The 15,728-nt window shown below is 38.2% G+C and overlaps 1 protein-coding gene across 4 annotated transcripts in view; it reads left to right on the forward strand.

Annotated features, from left to right (window-relative positions):
- Positions 1–15,728, forward strand: part of LOC127833702 (centromere protein I-like) — a 107,607-nt gene that overhangs the window by 43,757 nt on the left and 48,122 nt on the right. For all 4 annotated transcript variants that reach the window (XR_008027565.1, XR_008027566.1, XM_052359119.1 and 1 more), the window contains 7 exons: positions 2,741–2,861; positions 3,198–3,283; positions 4,460–4,577; positions 7,349–7,413; positions 7,987–8,078; positions 9,947–10,100; positions 11,931–12,055. Coding sequence is in view for 2 of the 4 variants with exons in the window: in XM_052359119.1 (XP_052215079.1) it covers positions 2,741–2,861; positions 3,198–3,283; positions 4,460–4,577; positions 7,349–7,413; positions 7,987–8,078; positions 9,947–10,100; positions 11,931–12,055 (761 nt within the window). In the remaining 2 variants the exon portion in view is untranslated. The remainder of the gene's footprint in view (positions 1–2,740; positions 2,862–3,197; positions 3,284–4,459; positions 4,578–7,348; positions 7,414–7,986; positions 8,079–9,946; positions 10,101–11,930; positions 12,056–15,728) is intronic.

Below are 15,728 nucleotides of genomic sequence, written 5' to 3' on the forward strand. Positions count from 1 at the left end.
ACATGTATATGATTAATGAAATAAATAATAAGGGAATGGAAATAATAAACATAATTTCGAAACTGTGTTTTCAATCCTTTATTTCATTAAACATGCATAAGTATTAAAACATTAAAACAATAGAGCACATACATAGGTAAGGTACCTGTTGAAAAACTACTAGCATATTTTGCAAAGTTTCAATCGACCCTGGGAATAAAGACCACCTGTGAACAAAGACCACAACTACCAAATCCCTTGAGTGGTCTTTATTGACAGGTTAGACTGTAATCTCCATATTGCCATCTATCCATGTTTCAAGTTTCATTAAAAAATATGCCAAAACTGTGCAATTCTACGAATGTTGCAAATGTCCGTCATCATGAAACCTATAAAACAAATGTTTATTCTATGCAGAAGTGCAGGATGTTATTTCTTGTGAATCAATCTGTTTTTTTTGTAGAGATATATGCCCTTGAACTAAGGCTGTCAATTTTATGTGTGCTCAATTTGAAGTAGCAAATGACAACATTTTGAGATTTACTTTACTTATATTTAAGTGTTGCACCTGCTTGAAATGAGCTGTATTGCAGGGATATTTCTCATCTTCAATGACTGTCCTAGTTTGTTTGAAGTTGGACAACTGCGACCAGAGAAACTTTATTTACATTCTATATGAAATCGAACTGGTTTTGTTTTTAACCAGGTTTTCCGAAGGAAAAAACTGGTTATTAGATTGGCGAATGCGGGCGGGCTGGCTGGCTGGCGGGCTGGCGGAATAAGCTTGTCCGGGCCATAACTATGTCGTTCATTGTCAGATTTTAAAATCATTTGGCACGTTTGTTCACCATCATTGGACGGTGTGTCGCGCGAAATAATTACGTCGATATCTCCAAGGTCAAGGTCACACTTTGAGTTCAAAGGTCAAAAATGGCCATAAATGAGCTTGTCCGAGCCATAACAATGTCGTTCATCGTCAGATTTTAAAATCATTTGGCACATTTGTTCACCATCATTGGACGGTGTGTCGCGCGAAATAATTACGTCGATATCTCCAAGGTCAAGGTCACACTTTGAGTTCAAAGGTCAAAAATGGCCATAAATGAGCTTGTCCTGGCCATAACTATGTCATTCATTGTGAGATTTTAAAATCATTTGGCACATTTGTTCACCATCATGGGACGGTGTGTCCCATGAAAGAATCACGTCAATATCTCCAATGTCAAGGTCGCCACGACTAAAAATAGATTTAAAAAAAAAAAAACTTACAAAGGGGGTTAATTTTTTTGGTCATTTCAAAAGTTCAGTTTGAGTTTTCTCCCTTTATCAGATTTTTTTTTCACAATGAAAACCTGGTTTTGTGACAATTTTGTCCCTTGTCTCTTATTATCCCCAGCCATAGGCGGTGGGCTATTGTTTTGGCGTTGTCCGTCTTTCCGTGTGTCCGGAGCCATATCTTGGAAGTGCTTTGGCGGATTTCAATGAAACTTGGTATGAGTATATATATGGATAAGAGGATGATGCACGCCTAATGGCATTGTACACCATTTGTTAATAACAGAGTTATGGCCCTTTGTATCTTGGAAAAATGCTTTTTTGTGTCCGGAGCCATATCTTGGAAGTGCTTTGGCAGATTTCAATGAAACTTGGTATGAGTATATATATGGATAAGAGGATGATGCACGCCTAATGGCATTGTACACCATCTGTTAATAACAGAGTTATGGCCCTTTGTATCTTGGAAAATGCTTTTTTTTTTAAGTGTCAAATACAACACTTTTGTGTCCAGAAGCATATTGGCGGGGGATATCAATTAAACGAATTTGCTTGTTAATTACATGTATTTGTGAGCGGAGAGTCCTCTAATATCAAAAGTTTGATACATTTTTTATTTAAACTTTGAAAAGCTGTCTGTAATATTAAAGGGTGTCAATTTTCGGGATTATTCCGGAAATGCAGATTTGAGTCATCCAGGGTCGATTTTGAGATGAATGTAAAGCCGATGAGTTTGTTGAAGGGGGGTGGGGTTAGGGACAAATTCTTTGAGTGCACGATCATTTGGAAACGAATATTTTTATAGCCTCATCGGCATTCTGGACATTTGCACTAGGTACCAATTTTGCCCGGTCTTTTATTTATTGATTTCTGAATGGTAAGCGGCTGGCACTGACATGAGCAGTAACTGACGAAACCTCTTCGCTTCTTTCGGAAAACCGTACAATTCTATGAATGTTGCAAATGTTCATCTTGAAATTTTAAATTATCTTTTAGCATAGTAAAGCACTGCAAAAAATATTTTTAAGCAATATGTCAACCAAATTATATATTGATTGCGTATTTGCTAGGTTACTGGCTACTGGTTTTCATTTTCTGCAGTCAAAGAATATGTATATTTTATTTCATGTGCAAAATAGGTATCTCAACATGTTTTGGGCCATCTTTTTCTGATACGGTATGTTTCGTCGATTTTAATTTATTTTCAACGTTCTTTTTAACATTTGTATAGAATGACAAATACACATGCGCAGTGTTACGGATGGTCTGGTTTGGGGTTGGGGGGCTCTCTATCCTCTTTTATCCTTCAACCTTAGGATCTTGGCTTAATTTTCCTGATTTCAAATATGGAACAATTGACACCCCTGAATATTGATTCTAGGCAATTTAGATCAATAAAGTCCATGTCAAACTGAAAATTTCTGGCTGGAAGACTTCAAAGTTGGTATTTCTTTGTATTTGCCAATGTATCTTGTCCTGTGCACAGTTTCCCAGTCAGATAGGGGCAGTGTTACGGTCTCAGGCTCTGAAGCACATGATGTCCTACACGCGGGATGCAACGGCTGCTACTAGATTTGAATTCTGGATCTCAGAGACTTTACATGAAGGTAAAGTTGTATATGTATTTATATTACATTCAGCCTTTGTTCTCGTTAGTTAATTTGTTGCCAGAAAGAGTGTTCATTCCGAGTCAGTTAAAAATACCTTTTTTTAGTAGCTGACCTATGCAAAAAAGTGTTCAGGATGAGCATCTGATATTGCCTTTCAACCTGCATTAAAAGTTGCTAAAGAATCCAAGTTCACCTGGAATATTATGACTTGGGGTGTTGGGGATATTTGTCACAACTGTTATGTGCTTTAATTAACTTTATGTTATTTTATGAAAAAAGGAATGCTTATGGTACCTGTAATTAAAACAAAAGTGAGTTTGTTTTTATTTTCAGAAATTATGCAGCCAAAGACAGAGAAGAATAAAGAGCGTGTGACCACCCTTCTATCGTTGCTTAGAGAGTTTGAAGATTTTATTCAGGTTTGTGTAAGATTCAAATTACCTTTTTGTCACTGAAAGATTGTTAGATATTTCATTAAGTATGAGGATACTGTTATCCATGTTTTGAAATTTTGTAACATGGAAGTTTTTTATGCCCCCTTTCGAAGAAAAGGGGGTATATAGTTTTTGCACTGTCAGTCAGTCTGTTAGTCTGTCGCTCTTTTATGTCCGCTCTCTTATTCAAATAGTTTCATCCGATCTTTACCAAACTTGGTCAGAAGTTGTATCTAGACAATATCTAGGTCAAGTTCGAATATGAGTCATGCCGGGTCAAAAACTAGGTCACGGGGTCACTTAGTGCACTTCAATAACTTCTATCAAAGCGTTTATTGGGGGCATATGTCATCCTATGGAGACAGCTCTTGTTTTCCCCATTTTTCAGCTATGATAATTTGTATACCCAACTGTATAAAAATGTTGAGGCCAGGCTTCAAAAGGAGATTCGGACAGTTATTGTTTGGAGAATTAACAGTCCCTTAAGCTCATTTAAAGGTATGTTAATTGAAAAGCAAATAATTACCATTTTTTCCAAGTTTTTGAATTGTTTTTAACCATGTTATGTACAACTATGTCTACATGACTTGTATAATCCCTACTAAATGAGTATTATGAATTTCAGGAATTTCCTGAAGGAGAATTTTAAATAAAGGCCCTGGGCCCGTACTCACCAACAAATTCTTTGACTTAATTAGAAAAGTAATGAATATTCATCAAATTGTCATGTACTAAAACTGCTTTAAAATAAAGGTAAGCTTAGTAGTAAAGACCTATATTTCGGCCGTGCTCTGTGTACAGGGGGTTTAATGATTGTGCATCAAGTGTTGGCCCAGATTAGCCTGTTTAGTGTGCACCGGCTAATCAGTGTGCACAAGCTAATCAGGGACGACACTTTCCGCTTTTATGATATTTTTCTATTTTAGAAAGTCTCTTTTTAACAAAAATGCAGTTAAGGCAAAAAGTGTTGTCCCTGATTAGCCTGTGTGGACTGCACAGGCTAATCTGGGACGACACTTTATGCACATGCATTAAAACCCCTTTTTACAAAGCAGGGCCCATTTATATAAATTTTGGTTAATAACAGTAAGTCTAAGAATGGTTTGGTGAATACGGACCCTGTTATCTATTAGACAAAATTGTGTGGTGTATCTCCTGCAGGAAGGCATCCCCACAGTGGACCTGGTGCTATCTGACTACCTTCAACACTGGAATGGCCTTGACTACTCTACACATATACTGAAGCTTCTAGCGCGATTCAGGCTGCATAGATTTGAGGGTGAGTTATGAATTAGTGTGAGGGATTCAGGTTGCATACACTCGATAGTGAGTTATTAATCAGTATGGAGGTCAGTGTATTGTTCTGTTGTTTCAGTTACATACAGTGATTTTTTTTGCTCAAAATTACAGCCGATTTTAGGCTGCTTCCCAATCGCAAAATTGCACGTTTGTTCCCAAAAATCTGACCAAAATTTACCAAAAAAAGCCCAATTCCCCCCCCCCCCCCCCCCCCCCCCCCCAAAAAAAAAAAAAAAAAGAATTTTTTTTTTTTTTTTAAGAAAGAAGTCTCCTATGACTTAATTATGATTTCTTAACTCTATATTTCAAATTTATTTTTTAAACATCCTACAAGATATATAACTTTAATGTAGTCCTTTTTGTTTATATATAATTTCCAAATTTGCCACTTGTATTGACTGAAAAAAAATCAAAATTTGACCAGACTCCTTTTCCCAAAATGGCTAGAAAATCCCCTGAACATGCACTTAAAAACAATATTAATTCTGTTACTTTATTATAAAACCATATTTATGATGCTTAATTTTTTCCAATATCATGGTTTATCGCGCTATGTTCCCAATTTCACGGTTTATCGCGCTAATTTTCCCAATTCAAATGGCACAGGCTGTAACAAATAAAAGCAAAAAAAATCCCTGCAGTAATTAAAAGCCTATCATGTGTTTAAATGGACATTTTTTATGTTGCTGTTAGATTAAACAGGGCTTTTTTAGCTGATGTTATTGCTTTTATTGGTAAATAATCTGAAAATCAAAAAAATATCTTTTTTCTCAGTTACAGTCCCTAATTCCATTGATGCTTTGATTTTCAGCGCCCTCACTCTACTTTGGGGGAAGAGGTCCTTAGTAGGGGGAATTTTTGCGGCGTTTCCCTTTTTGGGGGATTTTTTTAACTACACTCTCATTATGACATGTGTACATGTTTGCACTATATTCATTGCATTTTTCATAATTACAGGGTTCGCACAGGGCTTGAAAAGTGCTTGAAAACGAGTCCTAGGCTTGAAAAGCCCTTGAACAAAGGTTGGCCTTGAAAAAGTGCTAGAAAAGTACTTATTTCATGTAAAAAAGCCTTGAAAATTTTTATTTTGTTCAAAATTACTTTTATCATCGCCATAAACTTAAATCGTTCTTATGGAAAATATTACGAACATTTATCATAAATTCCTTCGCGCAAAAAATGTGTACCAAAATATAAGTTTCGTACACTATTGGGTACGAAACATTAAGTGTACACGTCACAGATTATGTGTACTACGTCAGAGGTTCGCCATTGTGATCAATTTTCGCGAGTAAAAATTCAGCGATGGGGAAGTGTCGTTTCAAACCAGAGTGGTTAACTGAATATTCCTGGCGCTACTTTCTGGTCATAAACACAGATGATATGCAGAAAAATGCTTAAATAATTTCAACTTATACGATACGTCAACATTCCTTAAACATGAATATTCATGGCGCTATTTTCTGGTCATAAAGAAGTTGTCAAAATGACGTTTATCGTTATGTTTTGCGCGAAACTTATGAATGTTCCTCGGAACAGAAAACAAATGACATTTGAAAAGCACATTGTTGGGTCTATATAAAGACCATTGGTGTCGGGGGGAATGGGTGAAAGCGCTTTGAAAAGCCACGATAAAGGGGAAACCCACAAAGAAAACATGAAATTGAGAAGCAAACAGGGGTCCTGCATTGTGCTTTTTGGTGAAACAGGAAGGTGCTATTGTTAAAACTGTGCAATCTAAAACAGACATTAACAACAACAGCCCTGTGAAATACAAAATGTTATAGTAACTGACTTCTGTTTAAATGAAATGAACTAGTCTGTTTGATGTGAGCATATAAAGAGACAGTGTGTTTGTTTGTAATAACTTTAAAAAGTAAATACATATGTGAGACTTATTGAGTTAAGGATGGATAACATTTATGTGTATGTAATAATTAGAAATAACACAAATGATTTATTGTGAAATTATTTTAATGTGTTAGAGCAAATTAATGATATATACTGTGTTAATCTGGCTTGAAAATGCATTTTTTAAAGGAAACTAACATACGGTTCTCGGCCTTGAAAATGAAAATTTGGCCTTAAAAAGTCCTTGAAAAGTGCTTGAATTTAGGTTTGAGATTTTTGTTTGAACCATGAATTAAGTATGTTTGAAAAGATTGAATTGAAATAGAATTGAGATATAATAATCTTACTATTAAAAAAAAATTATTTTTTTTTAGGGGGATTTTTTCCCCCCAAAAGGGGAAAAAGTATAATTTTCAGGTGGGGGACTGCCGCCAAAATTCGGCGGCAGATTTGATTGATTGAGGGCCCTGACTTGTCATGTGCGTAAAATGTCATCCTAGATTAGCCTGTGCAGTGCTCACAGGCTTATCTGGGACGACACTATGCATATGCATTTAACCCCCTTTTCACAGAGCGTGGCTCAAATGTATTTATTCTCATGTTCATGAACATACACTATAATCACATCAAGATCCACACTGTGGGAAAACAGGGCTTAATGCATGTGCATCAAGTGTCCTTCCAGACTAGCATGTTCAGTGTCTGCTCAGGATAATCACACTTTTTGTAGCAAGGAAGTCTCCCATGAATGAAAATCTAGTCTTTGCGTGAAGTGTCCACCCTGATTAGCCTGTGTGGACTGAACAGGCTAATCTGGAAGGACACTACGCACATAAATTAAGACCAGTTTTCCAAAAGTGGGGCTCATATATAATGGAAATATATTCTTTTATTTTTCAGAACAGAACCTAGCTGTGCTTGAACCATTACGAAGGCTTTTTTTTTGCTCTTCAGTTTATTTTAAGGTACTTTTAAAACACATGTTAACTTGCATCGTCCAATCATTTTCGCATAATATTCAGTTCAAAGTGATTTTTCTTGTGTTAGATGTAACAATATGTTGAATAAAGGAATGAATTGATATGTTTGACATGAAAGTTCAGGCTTGATGTTGCTTGTAACTCTTTATTATGCCAATAATTATCCAGTTTTTCAAGGAAGTTGAAAATCCTGGTTATTAGATTGAGGATGTTTTTGGACGGTGTTTCTTGTTGATAAATTTAGTTCGCATGAACAGATCTTCATGAAACTTGGATATAGTAAGCTTGCATAGGAACCTAGCTTGGGATTGTTTTCATGATGTTTTTTGTTAAGGCAAGGGTTCTTACAGAGGTAAAACAGTCTTTAAAACCACCTTGAAAAAATCTTTAAAATCCGTTAATATTTTCATGTAAAGTGTTGATTTGTTAAGTGTAAAGTGTTGAAATTTTTAGTGTTAAGTGTTTATATTGTAGTGAAAAATGTTGATATTTTAGTGTCAAGTGTCTATATTTCAGTGTAAAGTGTTGATATTTCAGTATTTAGTGTTGACATTTCAGTGTAAAGTGGTTGTGTGTTTAACGGAAATGCTTCGTAACCAGGCGGCCAGGGGTTGGACGGAAAACACCAGTAGACAGAGGCTGTCTAGCATGTAGGTGAAAACATGTGGATTCATGAATGTCTGGGATATTTTGAGATCTTCATGATTTTATGCCTGCCATTTTTATAAATGAAAAATATTAAAATCTGTAAATTAATACATACATACATGTATGGACAATATATTTGAATGGAAATATCAAACTCACTATATTGTACACTAACATCAACTTTCAATGAAAATGTTTCACAAAAAATGACTGTGCAAGTTATTCTTAAAACTGACTTTACCCTTCCCAATTCAAAAGCAAAGTGAGAATGGCTATGTGCAACCAGCCTAAAACCAAAACTCAAAGTTACTTCAAGTCTGAACAGGTTTTATGCTGTTTGCAGCTGATCAGTACCTTAGTGTTGGAAATGAAGGCTTTAAAACTTGAATCAAGTAAGAAAGTTCTTTAAATAAATTAATTTTTTAAGGGATTACAAGCACAAAAAAGTTCTCAACTGAGTGAGAGAAATTTACAAAAACTTCATAATTATATAGCTGCAAATTATTTTTTGACTCACTGTGTCAGTCGTTTTGACAGTAGGTCCATCTGCATATATAGAGAATAACAGGTTACTGTCCCATCGTTTTGTTATATATCAGACGAGGCTTAGAATAATATAACGGCGAGGTTTGCCGAGCCGTTATTATATTCGTGCCGAGCCTGATATATTACAAAACGATGGGACAGTAACCTGTTTTTGTGTTTATCGTACCACATTTTCCAAAAAATCTGCAAAACAATCCATTTCTTTATATTTAAAATGTACGGATCCCTGCTGAAATTGCTGATCCGGATTTTCACGTTGACACACATGTAGAAACGGCGTTCGAAAAGACAACAAAAATAATCGCTTATTTTAAACATCGTATAGAGAGAAAAAAGTTGTTTGCACTACGAATGGGAAGAGTACAACTGCTTTAATTATAAACGTCTTGAATTGGAGATCAGGAATGGACTGCAGCGACAAATTTAATGGAACAACACATTTCACCGAATAGTTTGGAGACGCCATTTTGGAGATGTGTATTGGAATTGACATTTTGATGATGGTGTCAATAATGACATAAGCGTGTTAAATCGTTTGTTTAAATAGTTGAGGATTAGCATACAGTTATCATTTGTCTTGACTTTCTGTGCAACACTTTCAAGTGCAATGACTATATCGATATTTAAGATTTATTGCCTGATTGATGACGTCATTTAACTTCTGCAGTGCGGGCTGTTGTGATTTTTTTTAAAAACAACGTTTTCGTGATTTTTTACTTAAAACTTCAATAAAATATGTGCGTTCTTGGTATCAAATTGTTTGTTTTGTTGAACCTGATTCATGTTGATAGAAATTGTTGTCTTTATTGCAAACCCCACGTAACTCCAAACATTGACTGATATACCGGTAAGAACTTCCTGTTGACCATGATATAAAAAAATATATCAGGCAACGTTATATCAGGCAGATATCAATGCGGTGGTATGATAAAATAGGTTTGTGGTGGAAACAACTTCCATTTTCATAAAATTGTCAAACAATTATTTGGGAAATTTTGGATTATATTCGGGGGGGGGAAAATTTCTTTAATAGGGAATATGGCCTTATAACAGCTAAAAAAAATTAAATAATTATTTGGGACATTTTAGACTGTAAATTCACGGGAAAAGATATTTTCTTCAACTGGGAATATGGCCTTAAAACAGCAACAAAATTAGCCTTAGAAGCCCTGCTATATAGTGTGTTGAACATACTGTACATCGATCTTCTATGAAAATCATTGAAAGAAATTACTATGCGAGTAATTCTTAAAACAGACGTGAAAATGTGTCTGAAGTTGGTGCTCTGCTGCTAATTCCCATTCGTCTTCCCTTCTCCGCCCAGGGTGCACATGTTCCACCAAGAAGAGGAAGTCTACTCCAAGCAGGAAGCCCTCACGAAGTACATCCAGTATGTGTGTAAGATGCTGCTGGCTGGTTGTGTGGAGACAAAGTTTCACCCGCTATACGAGACCTGTGTACTGGACTTCTTGGAACTGGTATGTACCTCTAATAGCATAAAGAATTATCAGTCTGTCACAGCTTTTTTTCCTTTTTTTTGAAGAAGTGGGCAATCCAATAACATACAATGGTTTCAAATCATGAGAAGTTTTCCACTGAAAGTGATCTTATAAATTAATATGAAATAAAACACTTATTATATAATATTCTATTAAACACTTCCAGGTTCAAAATCAAATCATTTTCTTCATAATAAATTATTGTAAAGGTTTATATTGAGAAAAGTGTGTGTTTATTTGGAAAACGAGGCTGTTATTATTAACATTTAGCATCTTTAGTATATGGGGTTTTGTAGATACAAAACGTGAGCATTTGTATGTGGAACAAGTGCACCAGGATTCGTTTCAATGGCTATTGACCCATAGACTTGTTCAGTATGGTTTATTGTTCAAGATTAAGGAAACTTCCTGTTCCAAAGATCAACTGTGGTCATTGAACGTCGGTTGGGCAGCACGCAGTACACTGCACCTTTGCTTTACATACTAGGTGAAAGACCTGTCAAATGCAAAAGTAAGATAAAAAAAAGTAGAAAAAAAGAGCAACGCTGTGGGACCATGGTGCTTAATGCATGTGATTTAAGTGTCGTCCTTGATTTGCCTTTGCAGTGTGCACAGGCTATTCAGGCATGACATTCCACAATTTTAGGTGGGGGGGTAAGGCAGGGGTTCTGAAATATGCTGTCCGAGTTGTCTGAGTTGTCAATTTCCCCTTCCGGACAAGCAGTTTTTGAAATTTCCGTGGTAATTTTTTTTCAAGAACGAAACTACTCTTATTTTCCAAAAATCAAAAACGAAAGTGTATATAAATAGCTTATGATTAATCTGCGGACTGGCACACTTTTTCAACTGGAGGTAGGTTATTTTCCGATAATAATTATTTAATGTAGTAAACCAGTCCACAAGTATATATAGCAACAGCCAATCACGCATAAGAAAACAATTTTAATAGAGAAACCAGCACACATGTGTATAGCAACAGCCAATTACGCATTAGATAACACTTTTCGTACATTGCAAATGGCCGCATACATGTTCTAACGACCTGCATTCGATTTTTATATAATAAAACCTCTTCAACGTCAAGCCATTACGCTAATCAGACCAATGATAAAATCAGTTCGGCGTCGGCAAAGAAGAGAAAAGTCAAGTATGAATATGATAAACATACGACGCCAAGCGGAAACGAGAATTTGAGTCTTGGCTAATTGATTTTCCTTGGCTTGAAAACGTTGCCGATGTGTGTAAATGTAAACTTTGTAAGGAGTTTCCTTTATTAGCGGTTAATTATATACTTACAATTAACGGAGATTATTTTATTTCAAGTGAATTGTCTAGTAATGTTGAGATTATTAAATATCCGAGATGGTATCATGTGTGACTTAAACGTGATCTTATTATAGGCACATCTTGCTTGTATTTTTTGTTCATGTGAATTTTCTAGTTAACTATGTTTATAATTTAAAATAGAAGTTAACAAAAGTGTATGCTTGTATTATTTGCTTAATTAGTGATGATCTTTTCCTTTATCTATCTTAAAAGTACGGACAAGTTCTTCTTTGGTATGAACAAGTGAATTTATGAGTCCAACTTGTCCGTGGACAAGTAGACTTAAAATATTTCAGAACCCCTGTAAGGGATGTCTCTTCTTAGGGAAAGTAAAGTTAAGGCGGAAAGCGTCAATCCTGAAAAACCTGTGCTAATAGAGGACAACACTATACGCACCTGCATTAAACTCTGTCTTCCCAGATCGAGGATCAATAACAGTTGAGTCTTCGTGGACTTTGCATGTTTTTGTTTGCTTGTTGACAGGTGAGCAGCCTTCATGTGAAGTTCAATCTTCCGTTTGTTGTGTTTGTGGAGACGAGGTTGTTTGAGAGGCTGATGATAAGTAGGAATGCCAATACTGTGGCCAGGCTGTGTGAGGTCATATGTAGGTAAGTGTTTGAGAGGTTGATGATAAGTAGGAATGCCAACACCGTGGCCAGGCTGTGTGAGGTCATATGTAGGTAAGTGTTTGAGAGGTTGATGATAAGTAGGAATGCCAACACTGTGGCCAGACTGTGTGAGGTCATATGTAGGTAAGTGTTTGAGAGGCTGATGATAAGTAGGAATGCCAACACCGTGGCCAGGCTGTGTGAGGTCATATGTAGGTAAGTGTTTGAGAGGTTGATGATAAGTAGGAATGCCAGCACTGTGGCCAGGCTGTGTGAGGTCATATGTAGGTAAGTGTTTGAGAGGTTGATGATAAGTAGGAATGCCAACACTGTGGCCAGACTGTGTGAGGTCATATGTAGGTAAGTGTTTGAGAGGTTGATGATAAGTAGGATAGCCAACACTGTGGCCAGGCTGTGTGAGGTCATATGTAGGTAAGTGATTGAGAGGTTGATGATAAGTAGGAATGCCAACACTGTGGCCAGGCTGTGTGAGGTCATATGCAGGTAAGTGTTTGAGAGGTTGATGATAAGTAGGAATGCCAACACCGTGGCCAGGCTGTGTGAGGTCATATGTAGGTAAGTGTTTGAGAGGTTGATGATAAGTAGGAATGCCAACACTGTGGCCAGGCTGTGTGAGGTCATATGCAGGTAAGTGTTTGAGAGGTTGATGATAAGTAGGAATGCCAACACTGTGGCCAGGCTGTGTGAGGTCATATGTAGGTAAGTGTTTGAGAGGTTGATGATAAGTAGGAATGCCAACACCGTGGCCAGGCTGTGTGAGGTCATATGTAGGTAAGTGTTTGAGAGGTTGATGATAAGTAGGAATGCCAACACTGTGGCCAGGCTGTGTGAGGTCATATGCAGGTAAGTGTTTGAGAGGTTGATGATAAGTAGGAATGCCAACACCGTGGCCAGGCTGTGTGAGGTCATATGCAGGTAAGTGTTTGAGAGGTTGATGATAAGTAGGAATGCCAACACTGTGGCCAGGCTGTGTGAGGTCATTTGTAGGTAAGTTTTTGAGAGGTTGATGATAAGTAGGAATGCCAACACTGTGGCCAGGCTGTGTGAGGTCATATGTAGGTAAGTGTTTGAGAGGTTGATGATAAGTAGGAATGCCAACACTGTGGCCAGGCTGTGTGAGGTCATATGTAGGTAAGTGTTTGAGAGGTTGATGATAAGTAGGAATGCCAACACTGTGGCCAGGCTGTGTGAGGTCATATGTAGGTAAGTGTTTGAGAGGTTGATGATTAGTAGGAATGCCAACACCGTGGCCAGGCTGTGTGAGGTCATTTGTAGGTAAGTTTTTGAGAGGTTGATGATAAGTAGGAATGCCAACACTGTGGCCAGGCTGTGTGAGGTCATATGTAGGTAAGTGTTTGAGAGGTTGATGATAAGAAGGAATGCCAACACTGTGGCCAGGCTGTGTGAGGTCATATGTAGGTAAGTTTTTGAGAGGTTGATGATAAGTAGGAATGCCAACACCGTGGCCAGGCTGTGTGAGGTCATTTGTAGGTAAGTTTTTGAGAGGTTGATGATAAGTAGGAATGGCAACACCGTGGCCAGGCTGTGTGTGGTCATATGTAGGTAAGTGTTTGAGAGGTTGATGATAAGTAGGATATCCAGCACTGTGGCCAGGCTGTGTGAGGTCATTTGTAGGTAAGTGTTTGAAAGGCTGATGATAAGTTGGAATGCCAGCACTGTGGCTAGGCTGTGTGAGGTCATATGTAGGTAAGTGATTGAGAGGTTGATGATAAGTAGGAATGCCAACACTGTGGCCAGACTGTGTGAGGTCATATGTAGGTAAGTGTTTGAGAGGTTGATGATAAGTAGGATAGCCAACACTGTGGCCAGGCTGTGTGAGGTCATTTGTAGGTAAGTGTTTGAGAGGTTGATGATAAGTAGGAATGCCAACACCGTGGACAGGCTGTGTGAGGTCATTTGCTGGTAAGTGTTTGAGAGGCTGATGATAAGTAGGAATGCCAACACCGTGGCCAGGCTGTGTGAGGTCATTTGCAGGTAAGTGTTTGAGAGGTTGATGATAAGTAGGATAGCCAACACCGTGGCCAGGCTGTGTGAGGTCATATGTAGGTAAGTGTTTGAGAGGTTAATGATAAGTAGGAATGCCAACACTGTTGGCCGGCTGTGTGAGGTCATATGTAGGTAAGTGTTTGAGAGGTTGATGATAAGTAGGAATGCCAACACTGTGGCCAGGCTGTGTGAGGTCATATGTAGGTAAGTGTTTGAGAGGCTGATGATAAGTAGGATAGCCAGCACTGTGGCCAGGCTGTGTGAGGCCATATGTAGGTAAGTGATTGAGAGGTTGATGATAAGTAGGAATGCCAACACCGTGGCCAGGCTGTGTGAGGTCATATGTAGGTAAGTGATTGAGAGGTTGATGATAAGTAGGATAGCCAGCACCGTGGCCAGGCTGTGTGAGGTCATATGTAGGTAAGTGATTGAGATGTTGATGATAAGTAGGAATGCCAACACCGTGGCCAGGCTGTGTGAGGTCATTTGCAGGTAAGTGATTGAGAGGTTGATGATAAGTAGGAATGCCAACACTGTGGCCAGGCTGTGTGAGGTCATATGTAGGTAAGTGTTTGAGAGGTTGATGATAAGTAGGATAGCCAACACTGTGGCCAGGCTGTGTGAGGTCATATGTAGGTAAGTGTTTGAGAGGTTGATGATAAGTAGGAATGCCAACACCCTGGCCTGGTTGTGTGAGGTCATTTGCAGGTAAATGTTTGAGAGGTTGATGATAAGTAGGATAGCCAACACTGGCCAGGCTGTGTGAGGTCATATGTAGGTAAGTGTTTGAGAGGTTGATGATTAGTAGGATAGCCAACACTGTGGCCAGGCTGTGTGAGGTCATTTGCAGGTAAGTGTTTGAGAGGTTGATGATAAGTAGGAATGCCAACACTGTGGCCAGGCTGTGTGAGGTCATATGTAGGTAAGTGTTTGAGAGGTTGATGATTAGTAGGATAGCCAACACTGTGGCCAGGCTGTGTGAGGTCATTTGCAGGTAAGTGTTTGAGAGGTTGATGATAAGTAGGAATGCCAACACTGTGGCCAGGCTGTGTGAGGTCATTTGTAGGTAAGTGATTGAGAGGTTGATGATAAGTAGGAATGCCAACACTGTGGCCAGGCTGTGTGAGGTCATATGTAGGTAAGTGTTTGAGAGGTTGATGATAAGTAGGATAGCAAACACTGTGGCCAGGCTGTGTGAGGTCATATGTAGGTAAGTGTTTGAGAGGTTGATGATAAGTAGGAATGCCAACACCCTGGCCTGGTTGTGTGAGGTCATTTGCAGGTAAATGTTTGAGAGGTTGATGATAAGTAGGATAGCCAACACTGTGGCCAGGCTGTGTGAGGTCATATGTAGGTAAGTGTTTGAGAGGTTGATGATTAGTAGGATAGCCAACACTGTGGCCAGGCTGTGTGAGGTCATATGTAGGTAAGTGTTTGAGAGGTTGATGATTAGTAGGATAGCCAACACTGTGGCCAGGCTGTGTGAGGTCATATGTAGGTAAGTGTTTGAGAGGTTGATGATAAGTAGGATAGCCAACACTGTGGCCAGGCTGTGTGAGGTCATATGTAGGTAAGTGTTTGAGAGGTTGATGATAAGTAGGATAGCCAGCACTGTGGCCAGGCTGTGTGAGGTCATATGTAGGTA

Source organism: Dreissena polymorpha, chromosome 6 (genome assembly GCF_020536995.1).
Source record: "Dreissena polymorpha isolate Duluth1 chromosome 6, UMN_Dpol_1.0, whole genome shotgun sequence".
Classification (NCBI taxonomy): domain Eukaryota; kingdom Metazoa; phylum Mollusca; class Bivalvia; order Myida; family Dreissenidae; genus Dreissena; species Dreissena polymorpha.